General features: G+C 37.4%; 2 protein-coding genes across 9 annotated transcripts in view; both read right to left on the reverse strand.

Moving 5' to 3' along the window:
- The window catches only part of LOC127648488 (microtubule-associated protein tau-like), a 50,343-nt gene extending 43,818 nt beyond the window's left edge, over nucleotides 1-6,525 (reverse strand). For 2 of the 8 annotated variants that reach the window (XM_052133196.1, XM_052133193.1), the window contains exons 1-2: nucleotides 6,490-6,518; nucleotides 6,089-6,195 (exon numbers count right to left, since the gene is read on the reverse strand). The gene's annotated coding sequence lies outside the window, so the exon portion shown is untranslated. Of the gene's footprint in view, nucleotides 1-4,536; nucleotides 4,672-4,889; nucleotides 4,959-6,088; nucleotides 6,196-6,489 lie in introns of those variants that run through there. The other 6 variants (XM_052133200.1, XM_052133199.1, XM_052133197.1 and 3 more) reach the window with 5 other exon arrangements.
- A 4,382-nt stretch (nucleotides 6,526-10,907) lies between these two features.
- Nucleotides 10,908-16,256, reverse strand: myl4 (myosin, light chain 4, alkali; atrial, embryonic). The gene is made up of 7 exons (XM_052131993.1): nucleotides 16,099-16,256; nucleotides 13,336-13,363; nucleotides 13,090-13,239; nucleotides 12,524-12,697; nucleotides 11,699-11,776; nucleotides 11,326-11,363; nucleotides 10,908-11,115 (listed from the first exon to the last, which is right to left on the reverse strand). The coding sequence occupies exons 1-6, from the start codon at nucleotides 16,201-16,203 to the stop codon at nucleotides 11,335-11,337; spliced, it is 564 nt and encodes a 187-aa protein (XP_051987953.1). The 5' UTR covers nucleotides 16,204-16,256; the 3' UTR covers nucleotides 10,908-11,115; nucleotides 11,326-11,334.
- Nucleotides 16,257-17,257: the final 1,001 nt, after the last annotated feature.

The raw sequence follows: 17,257 nt of genomic DNA on the forward strand, positions 1-17,257 counted from the left end.
AAACACCACTACACGCAAGTAAATCTCCAATATTGTGCTCAAAGCGCTGGTGTATTAATTAAATACGTTGGGTAATCCGATAGCAAATCGATGTAGACTCAAAGAAGGGTAAATGGTTCTTCAGGTATTGTAAACAGACACCATAATGTTCATTTTCACTGTATTGATCATTTATTTCACATTCTGTCACTATTCTCACCAACCTGTCTTATGTAAATATGTGTTAGATTAGATTTATGTTTAGAATAGCAATAAAGTTTGTCTGTATTCAAAGATGAATGACTGTGGTATATTTTGATAAATTATTTCATCCCTGTTTCTAAACGATTTTGCTTCAAATCTGTACCTAAATACGTGTGATATTATTTTCAATAAGCCATGAGAATAATATCACTCCAATAAGTGAATTAATCATAATTAACTTATTAAAGCTAATTCCTTACAGTAGAAATTGTGAGTGGATACAACTAAACGATTTTAATGGTGGAGAATTTATTCAGACAAATAATCTAGTTATTTGTCATTTATCTAATTTATAATGGTTTTTGAACGTGACTAATTCCATTATATATTTAATTACCTAATAATGTACAATAAGGACAGTTTAATTTAAGTTTAAGCTCACATATTTCGAGACCCTAAATTCCCTTCTAAATTTAGCATACCAAATATCCTTACATATATTGGTGTGAGACTGAAGGCACTTTAAAGTTCCCTTCTAAATGTCGCCTACCAAATATCCTACAGTGCTAATCCTGAATGTCTCATCCGAGAGAAAAACAAGAGATTACGTCCGTAACATGCCAACGTGAATACATCATGCGAGAGAACACGTGAATTCAGCGCTCTCGTGAATGCACATACTGCTGCTGACTGGAAGCAATAATTTATAGTTAAAAAGTACTTAAATATTGATCTTTTCACGCCAAAAGTGTTCTGGTCACTTTAGAAGACATTAATTTAACCACTGGAGTCATATGGATGACGTTTACGTTATCACAATTCACTTGCATTTTAAGGACCTACTGAGCTGAGATATTTTTCTATTTTTCTTCAAATGTGTTCTGCTGAAGAAAGAAAGTCATACACACCTGGGATAGCATGAGGGTGAGTAAATTATATGAGAATTTTCATTTTTGGGTGAGCTATCCCTTTAAATTAGCCAGAACGTCATCTCCAGCTCAGCGCTTCTGTTTCAAGAAATTTATGGGTCTCTCTCTCTCAGAGTCTTGCTGACAGAACAATTACATAAGTGCCCTGTGCTCTGTATAATTGAAGTGTTCGGGAGACAGTTCTGGAATGCCTCTGAACAATGCAGTAGGACAGGAAAATAAAACGAACCCCGCACATGGACGTATTGCATTATAGGATACACCACTGACCACTCAATTGAGAATAAGTTTGGTCATTGTGCTATTGTGTCAAAATCATTGTGAAATTGTTTGTTTTCATTAACTTTCGCGAAGTTTATAATAATTCTCCTGTGCTTGGGTTGTTGTCAAAGGGTGGGCAAGTCTGCTGGCTAGCAACCATGTCCGTACACAGTTGGGTGCCTCTCTGCCTCTGACCTAGTTTAAAGCAACGCAGATTGCAGCATCACTTAAGATATATGCAGTCCTCCTTTTCTTCTCTTGTCTCACCCCTTTAGTCTCATTCTCCTATCTCTCTCTCTCTTTGTTTCACTCATCACAGAGCTCAAGCACTGGGGCAGCAGGATCAGGGAAGGGTAGTGGCTCCATGTCTGCACATGCCAAATGCAGCAGAAAAATTCTCAAATTCCCTCATATATCGAGGTGCACTCGCACCAGAAAGCCTGATCAACTGCCTTCATAAATCCAGTGGCTAAAAGCTTATCCTGTGGCTGGCCAACCCCAAAATTGTGCCAATACTGAATTAATAAGCACTAACCAAAAACTTCACATGAGGTTCAATGGATTCTACTAACATTTATAGAAAAGTAACAGAAAAAACAACAAGATTATTAGGCCTAATAATGTCAGGAAAACCCTCAAGAGAGAATGCATGTAACTGTAATCAGAAATGTGCATTATTACTAGGGATGGGTCAAGATGGTCGAATATTCATCCAATAACTGACAGGTTGAAATAGTCTTAGTTTGAAAAACATTAATTCTGTTGTGCTTTATCTAGCTGTTTATGAATGCAAGAATGCATCTTACATTATGTAAATACCCCCTAAGAAATGTATCCAATCACTGTCAGGTGAACCCGAAACCAGCCTAATTATACAAGGACCATGTTTCCTTAGACCAGAACATACTTTATGCAAGTAAGTGTACGCAGATGTGAGTATTTGGCCAACGAGAAGTTTGTTAAACATGTTTAACATGTGTTCTTGCTTTAATGTAGCAGTAATAAATCTCAGAATTAAAGGGGGAAGTAGGGTTACCTTCAAAAGATAGATTTAATATTTTTAAATTTAATATTTAATATACTTGCTAAGCAATATTCTCTTCAAACTGTTACTCCCCCTTGTGGCAACATAGAAAATGCAACATAAACTTGCGTTATGTTATAAATTGTGGTCTGACACATTTTGGAATGGAAAAACACACAAACTTGTTCTTGCATCCCAGAAGAGTCTGCGACTGTGTTCACATATGTGTCGATTATGTTTAAGCCTTTAAGAGTGATTAGTCGACTAGTCATTGAGGCAGCCCACCGACTAGATGACATTGACCATCTCTAATCATTATATGGATGACCTAAAAGCCATATTTGTTTATATAGAGCTGTGGAGACTTGCCTGTTTTACACATGCTCAACCAAAAGAGATGTCCTTGATATCTAGTGGAGAGACGCAATCTTTTCTTTTGCTGCTCTGTTTCTAAACCTGCAGCCCTAGACTTGCCCAGACTCCCAGCATGGGAGATCACACCTCACTGAACTGAACATTAAATTAACGGACTGGCAGAGCAGTCACTGTGTGTGTCTTTGTGTGTGTGGAATCTCGCTGACTTGAAATTATGGTCATGCCACCAGATGACATTGCTAAATCCACTTAGCATTTGAAAACATTCAGTCCTGTTCAAAGGACACTTGGCACTTACATGAACATGTGCCGTAGAGATATAAGAGTAAAGGGGAAAGTGTCAGCCTGGTGATGTACATCCAGCATTGTCTGGAGAATATGTGTGGATGCATATAGCTTTGAGGCACATGCTGATAATCGGAAACTCTTGAGAGTTGGCTCAAGTGTAGAGGATAGATGTATTATCAATTATATATTTCTGATATAATTTTTTTTTATTTCACTTCAGTCATTCACACTGTTCAAAATTACTTGACAGTATTGATTCAATCATTAATGACAACTACATTTTCACTTTGTCTTTTTAAAATACTATGAGCTAAAATACCACTAAGTTTAACTTTGTTGTTTTCATATTTAAAAAATATTTTTAGACCATTTTTAAGATTTAAGCTTTTCAGTTTCATAACAACAATTCCATCAAATTGAATTGCGTAATGTTTAACAAAATATAATTAATAAAACAGATTCCTCAATTCACTCCCAACGGTAGGGAACCACTTGCCCAGCACTGCTGTCAGTTTTACAATCCACCTCGCGAGCTTGAAGCTCGGGTTCCATAGGAAGGAATTGAAATCGCTCGCTCACATTCGCTCACTACGCGCCAGTGGAAACATACGATAAGACGCGTACGTCTAGATGTAGAACACAGGCTAAATATCGAAAATTACTCAAAAGCTTATCGTCGATATCATGGGAGTTTTTTTATCGTGATAAATATTGATATTGTTTTATCACCCAGCCCTACTGTAGATATATATTTTAATATAAATATCTACTAGACTACATACAGGGCCTTCGAATATTTCTCAGAGAGTGGGGGGTCTTGGAGTCAAAAATACTGAGAACTACCACGTTAGAAGACATTAATTTAACATCTGGAGTCGTATGGATGACGTTTATGCTAACGACCTGTGATTTTTTTTGAGCTTCAAAAATCGTATCACCATCCATTTGCATTTTAAGGACCTATTAAGCTGAGATATTTTTCTATTTTTCCTTCAAATGAGTTCTGGTGAAGAAAGAAAGTCATACACACCTGGGATATCATGAGGGTGAGTACATAATGAGAGAATTTTAATTTTTAGGTGATCGATCCCTTTAAAATCCTGTTTTACCCACATGATCTTATCTGACAAATCTGACACAGTCCAGCTTCCTCTATTCTGACATGAAAAAGTGATTATAACATTTGGCTGAAAGAGGAAACACACACTTCACTGCATGGTTTGTAAACTGAATTAGATATACCAACTGTTCCATGGATCTCCTTAATTGCTTTTGATAATTTAATTATGCTTGACATAACTGGACAGCAAGAAATCTGATTCTGTCCGATGGTAGGGATCTACTGTCTGTCTGAACATGTGTCTAGAACTTGGTTTAGCTAATTTGAACTCACAATTACGCACATTTATGTAGCCTATATAAACACATATTCATTCTGTAAGACCTGCAAAAATGTATTGCAGAAATCTAACCCACCTTTCTGTTTAAATTCAACTTCTCATTCAGAAAATGTCCGTTTAGGCGCTCCGTTAAGAAGCCAGCTGAGATAGCAACCGAGCAACCGCAAATTTCATTTCGTGATCTTTATACAATTGAAAACGAACAGAATCAATACGAAGGCGACAGTGCAGTTTGAATTAAGGCAGGCGGCATGCTCAGCAGCAGCGATGGGCGTGGGGGAGGAAGTGAGGAAGATGCAGGCGCGCTTCCATCCACTAATTTCAACCGTTGCAGTTCGAATTTCAAATTTAGAATGTTTATATTCAAAATATATATATATATTTATATATATATATATTTATGTATATATATATATACACAGTACTTACGAAGCGAACGGTAGGATGGCGCGGATTGTGATGAATGTGTGGTCGAGCGCAACAGCCGTGAGAGAGAGAGAGAGAGAGAGAGAGAGAGACGGGGAGGGCGGGGGGAGCAAGGTGTGTCCGCGCTTCCTTAAAAAATGCTGAGTTAACTCTATACAATCTCTGAATTATAAATAGTAAAAAGGAGGGAAACGCATGTTATGCCATGTGATTTATGGTCAGATTGCATATAAAGGCAAGCAATGCAAGGAGAATAGTAAAGAGGAAATGCACCATGCATTAAATGTTACTGTTCATGCTTGCAGCTTCTCTTTTTTTAGTCTTTGGTTAAAGTAGTTTTGTGTAATATCACACGATAAACATGTTTTTCACCAATAGACAGCTGTTAAATTTGCACAATTGTCGAGTCACCTCAGAGACAAAGCTCCATGTGGTGTCACAAATGTCAGCATCTTGAATGAAGTGTTTCAGCAGTGGGGGAAAAAGAGGCAAGTCTTGTAAAAACCTCCAACAGCACGTGCATTCAGTGCGTCAAGCCATTTTTCATTCCGTTAAATTTAGAGTTTTCATTTAAAAGATGTATTAGCCTAAATCGCATTATTTTAAAATAAGCGAGGAACTATGCGAATTGTACAGAGATCAGAGCAACTAGAGGAGCATTGCTTGACAAAATGGATCCACATGCACTATTTCCAGTTGAAAGCAAAGGGCGAAAATCACGTTATTACACGTTCATCCGCAGAGAACGCGATAAACAGGTGGATCAGTCGCGAGCGCAAAAAGCCGCCCAAAGACCCCGATTCATTCGTTATGACCACAACAACCCTCTATAAATAAAAGGCTGGCACCGTATGCTTTTGCTTTTATCTAGACTTACCGAGTGCAAAAGTATATACAAAATAATAATAATGATAAAAAAGCAATAGTGTATTTATGCACGTTCTTATCAATGACATTTCAATGAAATGACATGCATAGTTTGATTTTATTTCTATACATAAAAAATGTATACATATAAAGACGAGCAGACCCATTATGTCTCAGTCACACACCCAACATCGGATTCAGTCACATCCTTTGATCGAGACCGCTTTCTGCAGTTAAGCGATGTAAAAACTGTGGCAATGCTTTTGAACACAGTTCAATGCATTATTAAATATGCTTCACAGTAAAATGTTAGGTTAGGTTTGAGTTTGACTTACCTCTGTGGCACACTGAGTTATTGTCTGTCCAACTGCAGCAGTCAGCCAGTGAGAAAATCCTGTCAGAGCAAACAGTTCCTTCAGCGTCCTGGAGAGGGAGGATGGGGCTAGAGAGCAAAAGGAATGCCAGGATGAAGCAGAACCTCACACCTTATTCATTTTTTAAGCACACACACACAACTGACCAAATGCAAAATTGTGTATACATCATTTGCTGTATGCTACGTCATATGAAATTGCCACTGCATAGATTAGCATATAGCTTTTCATTTTGTTTCATAACAGATTTTGGTCAAATTCAAGTTAAAGCTTTCTTTTCTATGACTAATATGTGGTCAGAAAGGAAAACACTTGTATGTGTGATGAGGAGGAGGGCGTGACCGGGCCGAGAGAATGCACACCTGGTGCTGAGTTGCCCTTCCGGCCGTTCAGCCACCCAATGAATCTGCCTTCTAAGAATCTGAGAGAGATGATGGAGGGAGAGGGGAGAGAGACACACACACACACACTGCCACTCTCTCTGTGTGTGTGTGTGTGTGTGTGTGTGTGTGTGTGTGTGTGTGTGTGTGTGTGTGTGTGTGTGTGTGTGTGTGTGTTTTTATGTTGCTGTATTTTCAGTTTGATGGTCTGTCTAATTAAAGTCTTGTTGAATTTATGTCTTGGTCACATTGGTGCTGAAACCCGGGAATGAGGAGGATGCGCTGTCGGAGAGCCCTCGCCACTGATGGAGGGTCGCGATGCCAAGGAGCTGGAGCGGTTCGACAGAAGGCGGAGGAGCCTGCTGCCATCTTCCAGGAGACGAAGCAGCAGCTGCCATCTGCCAGGAAGCGGAGGAGCCGCTGACATCTGCCGGGAGGCGTAGGAGACCACTGCCATCTTCCAGGAGGTGAGGTCCAGTGCCATCGCCCGGCGTCACGGAGGACCGCTGCACAACTGGCTGAGGACCAGTCAACAGCGTGTTTGGGGACCGGCGAGCCAGTTTTTTCTCTCTCTCTATCTCTCCCTCTCCCCTCTCCCTCCCCTCGTCCTACTCAGATTCCCAGGAGGCAGGGAAGACCGGCCAGCGGAAGAATGGCCAAAACAGCAATACCTCCCCTCCAGAAAGGCGGGGGGGTGGAGTAAGGCCATAACGGGTGTCCAGGCCATAACGATGGATGCCCGGCACTGAATCAGCCGGGAGAGGGCTAAAGAGGAGACTCCAGTTTGAGAGAGAGATGCACAAAATTGTGTTTGTGTGCATCAGATTTATGTTGTGTTTTGTTCATTTGTGTCATTAAAAGATTATGATGGCTGCTCAGCACCTCATTGCCCATCGTGTGAACCCGTTACAATACACAAACTGATCAATAAAATCAATAAAAATGGAAAAGCCTTGTTTTTCCATATTGGCTTAAAAGAGACAACATGGAATTGAAATTGTGAGATAAACAGGAAATAGTGCACCTTTTTCTGAAGTGGTACTTTTGAATGCTCCATTTGAATCAAGCCTTTTATGCATTGACTATATTTTATCTTAAACAAGGATTAATTACATACCAAGTCACATCATTCACGGATACCTTCACATAAACTGCAAGAGTCTTTGTGATTCACTGCTGAATAGCACTTCATCAGCACCAGGGAAAAAAGAAGATGTAAAATGTAAATTCTCCTCATTTTATTTTCTTGTGCAAGCAAATTTGCATACTTACATTTATGCATTTGGCAGACGCTTTTGTCCAAAGCGACTTACAGTGCATTTATTTCAGGGACAATCCCCCCGGAGCAACCTGGAGTTAAGTGCCTTGCTCAAGGACACAATGGTGGTGGCTGTGGGGATTGAACCAGCAACCTTATGATTACCAGTTATGTGTTTTAGCCCACTACACCACCACCACTTTCTGCCAGTGTTGTTCTTTAGATGTGTGAGATACTCTTAGCACAATAAGCCAATTAAGTACTTGAGTGAGGTTGGACTTGGATGAGAGTTTGTCAGCAACCAGCCAGCTTGTGAATGACTAGGCATTTTTTTAGATTTTGTTAATAAGAATCTGTGTGTGTTAGAGGAAGTCAGAGAGAGTGAGGAGGCTAATGGCCTCTTAATATTTGTTGTATTGACCTGTTTTCCTCCTTAGTTTTCAAACCTCTATTGCAATATGTTTGATCTGTCAGCCTATAAAGTTCCAAATTGTATTATTCTCACCAATGAGAGAGGAGGAGAGGAGATCTGTTGCAGAAACTAGGGGCTTGTGGTGAGGCTGCGGTTTCTCTCTTGGCTTTTAGATGGCGTTATAGCCCTAGCAATGTATCTGGTTCCTTTTAGTCTTTAATAATAATCCCTATTTACTGATTTGATTTTTATTTAAAGGTGCACTCAGTAATTTTATTTCCTCATTTAATTTTTTTTACTTTGAAATAAATTAATAGTAGGCCTAACATTGAAACATACATGTATGTGTCATGTAAGATGAAGAGTTCAGTCACATCAGTAACCAGTAAATAAATGCTCTATTATTCTACATGGAGTAGGGGCACCTAGTGAGGACAGCCATGTTAGTGTCACATGACCAGCTGAATACCACATGCTTAATCTCAGTAGCTGCCCTGTTATTGGGCACTTTCATTGATGGATTAAACAAAACCTGGTTTACTGTGAATAGTGAATTTTTACAATGGCATTGCTAACTGAAAACTACTGTTTGAATGATGCTGCTTCCAGGCCAATAGGTGTCACTGTAAGCCAACGTGAGTTACTTAGACATACTTCAAAAAATTACTGAGTGCACCTTTAATGAATACACAAATCTGTTTAATTATGAAAGTGGTGGATGAACACTGTATGTAGACTGGGGAAGGGAGGGGGTTGAATTGGGCAGATGGTACATTCTCCATTGACTGTGTGCACCACCAAACTCTCACCCACCTCAACAAAGGGGCAATGGATTATTCGAAGGAGGGGAACCTCATCAAAGTGGCAGGGGCTAGAGACCTCAGAGCACCACCACCTATTATTCTATCTGTGATCCACAAGGTAACTTGGTAACAGAGTTGCAAGTAGGATATATTTCTGGTTTCGAATGAAAAACTTGACAGTAATCCAGCAGCTCTGGTGAAAAATGTGAGGAATTCTTATATCACTGCTGATAGAGTATTTTGTGTGTATGTTTCTGTGTTTGTCTGTACAGGTTTGGCTATACTTGTGAGGCACACATGTAGTTTTTACTCTATCAGTGAGGATATCTCATAGACAGAATCGGTTTTAATGCAGTTTATATTTTATACTGTATACCCTAACCCTATCCCTAAAACTAATCCTCACAGATACCTATTGACCTTATTAGATGTGGAGCAAAACATAATTTGGCTGATTTATGAGCATGGGCAGAGCCAGGAGTTTTTCAAAAGGGTGGCCAGGCAGGGGCAAGTGATCAGTCTGTTGTGGCACATCTGTGGGGGCAGGGGTTGAGTGGATACAATGACACCTGGGACGGAGAGGTTTGGCGACCTTGGTGTGCACACATGTTAAGTTTGTACATTTATACTGAGATGATTTCACCTCTAAAGAACTAAATTACGCAATTGTGAGTGGGGTGGCCAATGGGGCTTCAGTCCATGGTGGCCACAGCCACCCTCTGTTTATGAGCCTATCAAATAGTGAGAACCACGTTTGTGTGATTTCATTTGTATGTGTTTTGCATTTCTTCCATCTCCATGTGTTTTTACTTGTTGTCTTTTACACAATAACCTTCCCTACTCACAATGCTTATAATTGCTGCAGGACTCCCGCCAATAAGGGAAATTAAGGGCAGCAGCTGAAATGAAAATGCTATTTATGCCAATCATTGTGCTTGAAAATCAAAGGTTATGGCTGTGGAAAGCATCTTTGTTGCCATGAACCACAAAGACAAAAGCCATTCAAAGGAGCTTTGTTTTGCTCTGTAAGTTAACACTTACCAGCTGTGGACCATCACAGGACCGTTGCTAATCCATGAGTACATTCTTTATATGTCTGGGACATAAGCAAGGCTGTCTATTCAGACACTACAAATTAACAAGTTAAATTTATCCTCTGTTTGTACAATTATAGAATGTGCAGACAAACATAACTCCAATCTGTTGTAGAGATAAGTCCATTGTGTTATTCGACTGACAATTTACTCCAAGTAGGTTTTTTGTCTATGCTTATTTTTACATGAAAGATAATTTGTAGTAATAAATACTTCACCATTTCACAAGTATTTCTTTTTCTTCAATGTCTCACTATCACGGACACAGTCATTAGCAAATTCATTATTAAACAATGGCATTTTGTCCATTGTCCACACTATAGCTATCCTACACTAACCAGTGACTGTTTCAGACATATTTTTCATTATTGTCCAAGCTATGAATCAAAGCATCTCATTTCTCATATTAAAATAAGCATAATCATTTGGTCAGATAAAATAAACAACTTCAGCAGTCAATTATGAGTTCAGAAAATAAAAATAAACATCTACTGGTTAAATCTGCATCCACATCTTAATTTAAAAGCATTTAAAAAATGACTTCAACCAAAACGCTACTGCATTCAAGAGGATCTGTGGAGTGATGTGTAGTTTCCTAGTCCTGAAATCATTTAAAGTTTTACACATGCAGTGTGGAGTTCACTACAGCATGTTATTCATGCTCTCTCGACCTGTAATTCACAGTGACACTCGTTGTGTCACAGTGATTCTAGGTGTTGCTGTAATCATTTTATTAGGATATCTGTATATTGAGAAAACTTTGGCTGCGGCTGTCTTTAAATGTTGGTGGAAATTCATTTTAGGAGACTATGATGAGGGAAATATAACAAAGACAGTGTTAATTTTATTTTATTGCTCTCTCTCTCTCTCTCTCCAATCAAACCTGTGAGTTTTAATCTCTGGATGTGTGAGCATCTGTGCAACACAAAACAAATGTCAACGCAATGACAAAATCACATAAACAGAAAAACTACAGGGCAAGAGAAGAAAGAACTGGGCTGAGGGTCTGTTGATAACAGTAGAGGTCTGTCACATTTGTTCCTACAGGAAAAAGGGAAAACTGTATGAGGATAAATAAGATCTCATTTAGAAAGCACTTTTCCTGAGCATTTTTCTTTTGAGTTTTGACTGGAAACGGCATTGAAACTGATCTACTGTAATGTAATTTCACATCTTCAAATACTGGTATATTCCACTGACATTATAATAACATAATGCATACATTTGAAATTCTTAATAACCATCACTGACCTCTTTAGTTTACACAGTCATGATGTGTTTAACAAATGCTGTGGGAGAAAAGGATAAATGGACAAGATTACTTTTCACCTTCTCTAAAACAAAGAATAAAGTTATTTATGGGTATTGTTAAGCCAATCGGTAAAGCAAATTGTTTAAAATATTCTTTAATTGCAAGAATGCATAAAAAGCCCATTTTTGGAAATACTAATAGTAATATACTGTATATTGCAATACATTTACAGTACACTGTTATAAAATAACAATAATAAACACTGTCACTGAATATACTGTAATTCTGCCCTCATGTTTACAAGAATAACTCTATACCCAAAGGTAAACGGTAGATTTTGAAACACTTATATAATTTGAGAGATTATCACACCTTCATAGTTAACACAACCGTCTCCATCTTCCAGTCCGGTCATCAGCTGTTCAACCTCTGATTCTGTCATTTTCTCACCTGAAGACAAACAGATGTGATAATCTTTTGTTACCTGTGGCAATAATCTCAAGGTAAATATAAATACCAGGAGCGTAAACAGAGATAACCCAACATTGATATTTTTAGGCTGACTTTATTATGTTCTAAAATGTGTTTAAATAAATGTCTTATTCAGCAATAATGCACTCATTGGGTCTATTTGGCATAGAATCTTGAAAATAAAGGTTGCAATTAGAACCAAAAAGGGGTTTTCAGGCCATGTCCACACAAATACGTTTTTTGGGGAAACATAATTTTCAGTTTCCTAATTCTTCCAAAGTATGGGGAACAAGAGAGCGTTTTCGACTGTTTTGTTTGCATGAAAATGCCAATCAAGTGTGGATGAGAATCATAAATGTATCAAAATCAATGCATTCAACTGAAAGCATATTAGTGTGGACGTGAACAGTTTGATGTAACTTGAGAATCTTTCAGTTCCACAAACACATTTTTATTACTTAGTTGTGTAGAAAACCATCTATACACTGGTGTTTTTAAGAACTGAGACATCAAAACTCTGATCTGAATAACATAAAAGTTTAAGCATTCTCTTATGAACCATATCAACTCAAGAAACCAATACAGCCAAAACATTTTTTTGATAAGAGGTTTCTTTGCTGAGTCTAAAGTCTTGAACCATTGAAGAACCTTCATTTTTAAGAGTCTCTTCATCCATTTAATCTATTTTGTGCAGTTTTTGTTTTGATTTTTATTGTTGTTTTTTACCCAAAGTTGCAAGTACATGTCGAAGTTCGGCTCCCATTACAGTGCCATTTCCTTCCTTGTCAAACACTCGCAGCCCCTCAACAAAGTCCTCAAAAGTGCCCTGATCTTTGGACTTGGACACATGTTGGAACATATGTAGGAACGTCTCAAAGTCAATCAGATTGGAGGTCATTTCTAGAGTGACATAAAAATGGAAATTATAAACACATTCAAAACTCATTCATGAGCATGATGCCATTGGGTAGCCTACTGTACTGCTCTAGTACAAAGGCAGAAATCAGTAACTACATATTTGCTCAATATCGAGTTAGAAATCAAGTCGCTTAGACAATGATCTGTGCTGTTACAGACAATTTAGTTCAGCTGCAGTATGCTCAGGTTCAGAGAAATGGGAGTGTGAAAACTGCTGTAACTACTAAGTTGCTTGGGATAAACGTCTAAATGTAAATGTAATATCCACACTTAAACTATATAACCTTAGAGGCATTTTACTCAATTTCAGTGTAATTGTAATTACTGTGTTTTGCCTTTGTTGGACAGTATAAAGAACAATTAATTGTTCTTACCCTCAGGCTTTGGTTTGCCCAGTACTTTCAGGACCTCTGCATTTGTGGGGTTTTGGCCCAATGCCCTCATGACTTCACCACACTGGGCATAGGTGATCTTCATTTCACCGGTCGGTGTTCTGTCAAACAGCAAGAATGCCTCCTTAAATTCTGTGGGGAATATGATACGGAAATACATTAGTAAGTATGAGTTAGTAAGTATACATTTTTAATTTTTAAAGTCTGTTTGATTCTGCAAATGCTTACCTTCAATCTGTTCAGGTGTAAACTCAATCTGGGGGGAAAAATTAGTATTTTAGGGAGTCTGATATATTTCATTAATGTCCGTATGAATGATACAATTGGGTGAGTTTCAGCCAAATTATAAAAAAAATCACAATGCAGTTAACAATGGTCAATCACAATGGAAATACCCATTCTTAACTCAGACAATGCTAATCCAACTGCTCAGCAGACAAAGGTGCTAGCAAGAACCCTTTGAGAGGAACCAGGCTTTCTGAAGTCCTTTGAGAAAGGTCAGCTATGACCAGTGCACCCCACTCATTATGGAGACTAAGAATAACAAACAACTGTTCTAGAACCAGAGGGAATTACTGTATATTGAAACCCCATCCATCCTTAGTGTCCCTAGACGAGAAAGACATTCTCAGACAAAGGAACAGGAATGCTAAGAGGTGGTATGGGAGCTCTTAGCAATCAGGCATTCTTATGCAAGGTCATGAGCTTTGATTCTCTTTCATTCTGACCATTGTCCAGACTCCATCTCTAACTATCAGGTTAATTAATTTAGCAAATGTGGTCCCAGATCAAAATGAATAAACAGTGATGTCTGTACACTGAAACATTTAGCTAAGAAGGGACAAACCAAAGTTTGCGAGTGAAAATGTTTAAATAGTGAGACTATTTAATAAAAGGCTAACAGGCCACTTTGTTCACATAATGCCACATACTTTAAAAGCAATACAACTGATAGCACAACAGGAGTTTTTACTGCAACTGAAGTACTGTAACTGAATTCTTCCTCTGTTAGATTAAGTAAAAAAAACAACCAACACTGAAGCTTACGTACTTTTAGTTCACGACAATGCCACAAAACAAACGGCAAATGCAACGGATGTCTATAGAAGGGAACATTAGTAATTTCCCAGGGGCGAAAATATCTTAGTCCTCATAAATATCTAGAATGTATTTTTGTGATGTACATTATTAAGAGCAAAACATCAATCTGAATTAATCAGTCAGGATTACGAATCGAAACAGCATATGGACACATACTGTTGCAACAAAAATGAGTCTTCTCTCTTATTAGTAGAATATAATCATGCACTTCTGAAGAAAACTGCTAGTTTAAAAACCAGTGTAAAAAAATACAAATCATTTGGCATGCAAAAGATGATGTTTAATCCAAATGCCCTGACTCTGTGTGTGGATGCATGCAGGAGAGAGAGATTTAGGTCATTAGTTGATTTAAAGGTCGCCAAATTAATATTTTGATTATTTTGGGGGATATATTTAATTGTAAGAATACATTTATTGAAAAGATGTTACTTTATATATGCTAATGTTTCTATACATGTTATGATTTCTATCATGATAATTCCCCCATGATAAAAAAAAAAAACGTTTTGAGTGAGGCAAGTCCCTTATTTTGAGCATGTTTTTCCTAAAACAGGTGCCTTGTTTCTCTTGTGAGATCTGGAAACACTGCAACTCTATTTCATCCACTGTTAGCACAGAGTACTGTTATTTAAAAAGAAAGAATGATATTACATTTTCTTTAATTTTGTTCCAACCTGCTACTATTTGTAAAGGAAAAAATACTGTTTCTACTCAGAACAAACCAAAATGAAAAACATTCAGTTTTTAATCCCTGCTACACAGGGCATGATACAAGGTTCACACTCAGAAATAAATAAATAAACTGTACTTAAGGTACAAGGGTGGTCACCCTCCAGGTAGGGTTGGGAGGGTTACGTTTGAAATGTATTCCACAACAGATTACAGAATACATGCTGCAAAATGTAATTTGTAACATATTCCGTTAGATTATTCAAGGTCAGTAACGTATTCTAAATACTTTGGATATTTCTTCAGCACTAGTAGATTTTTTTCATTGTTTTGTCTATAAAAACTCTGTCAGTACAGAAAGACAAAATATGAAAAAAATGATAAAAATACATTCTCTGAAAAACCTAAATATATTATGCAGTGTTGTTTCTAAAACAAGACAAATCAAACTCATCTTGTTTTAAGGATTTTTTGATATTTTTACAGGAAAACAATAAAAAAATATATTATCAAGAATATGATTTTTGCCCTAATATCAAAGGTCTTACTAGAAAAAAAGAAATTATGATCCAACACAAATTTTCTTGATAAAAAAATATGATAGTGTCTGGTAACATGTGCATGTAAAATTAATAGAAATAGTATTTTAGCTTAGCATAATGCTGACAATTTACACAAGGTTTATTTCTATTTCTTCTACCAAAACTTACTTCAAACTTACTTCTCTGTCTGCTCGTATGAATGTAACACATCATAAGAAAGTGTTTCACTGCTGTTCAAAAGCACTTTGGATCACATCATTTATATGTATAAATGTGAAAGGACTAAATATTAAATGAAACAAATGGCAACTAATTGCAAATTAATCTCTTCAGTAATCAAACTACTTTTTGAATGCAATTGTATTCTAATTACCAATTATTTCAATTGTAACTGTAGTGGAATATAGTTACTTATAGTTTGTATTTTAAATATCTATTCCCGTTACACGTATTCCGTTACTCCCCAACCCTGCATCCAGGGGACCTTTTTGTACCTCTAGTTAGTTATAACTAGTTTATAACTCATTGAAAAACATTAATAAATTGTTTCAAAGTGTTTATAACCTTTGTTCCTCTCTGAACAAGAATTTACCTGCACAGTACCTTTCTTTCTGACAGTTTTGTGTGCCTGGTAAAGTCTATACCATAGCAATATAGACAAAACCATAAGGATACTCACCGTAAGGCTTTTTGGGTCAAACTCAGGTTCCTTAGGTTTCTCTGGCTCTGGAGGGGGCGCTGGCTTGGCTGCCACTTTCTTTGGTTCAGGCTTTTTAGGAGCCATTTTACTGCAAAGATTCGAGTGTTAGATAAGAGAAGGCAATGAGAATGATCTTTGAGAGGTTTTATACCCTCCTCAAAGCTCCTTAACTGCATCAGAGTGTCAGTCTATCCTATCAGAGATGCTATCTCCCTCCACACAAGGCAAGGTAGCTTAAGTGTGAAGAGATGAGGCTTCACAAGCCAAACCACTCATAAAGGCATGACAGAATTAGCATGATAACAAAGTTCAAACTGTTATGGTAAACTGCCATCATGACCGTTATGCATTCAGTTCATAATTGCTTGCTCAGGCTATTTTTCATCTCAATGAAACAGTATTCCATTTGTAGTGGTTTTGTTAAAGGAACGTTCTGGGTTCATACAAGCTAAGCTCAATCAATAGCATTTTGTTTAACACAAATAAAATGTATATTTCTCTCTGGTTTATTTTGCGGTTACAGTAAGCTACTTAAAATGGAAGTGAATGGGAATAGTCCTTAAATATTAAATTACACAAAGGTTTACAGCCACAAAATTATACATTTTAAAGGAAAATTCCAGGATCAGTACAAGTAAAGCTCAATCGACATCATTTGTGGCATCATATCGATTACTGCAAAAAATAATTGTGACTAAAAATCTGGGTTACAGTGAGGCACTTACAATAGAAGTGAATGGGGGCCAATTGTTTAATGTTAAAATTGATATATATATATATATATATATACACGTGTGTGTGTAGCCACAGGACATAAACAATATGATTTTAGCAAGATAAAATCACTTTTCTGTGTACAGTTATATCCAATTTTGCAGCTTTGTTGCCATGACGATGCCAACAAACGCTAAAACCCTAAAATGACTGTAAAAATGACAATTCAAATAACTTTACAACTCAAACAATACATGAGTTTTAACAGAGGAATTAGTGTGTGCTTTTACAAAATTATAAGCTTCACATTTCTGCCTTAAAACCCTCCAAAGATTGGACCTCTTGTAGTGCCTCACTGTAACCTTTATTTTTGTGGTAATCAGTATTATGCTACAAATATGACAATTGAGCTTAACTTGTATTG

The sequence above is a fragment of the Xyrauchen texanus genome, chromosome 8 (assembly GCF_025860055.1).
Source record: "Xyrauchen texanus isolate HMW12.3.18 chromosome 8, RBS_HiC_50CHRs, whole genome shotgun sequence".
NCBI lineage: Eukaryota > Metazoa > Chordata > Actinopteri > Cypriniformes > Catostomidae > Xyrauchen > Xyrauchen texanus.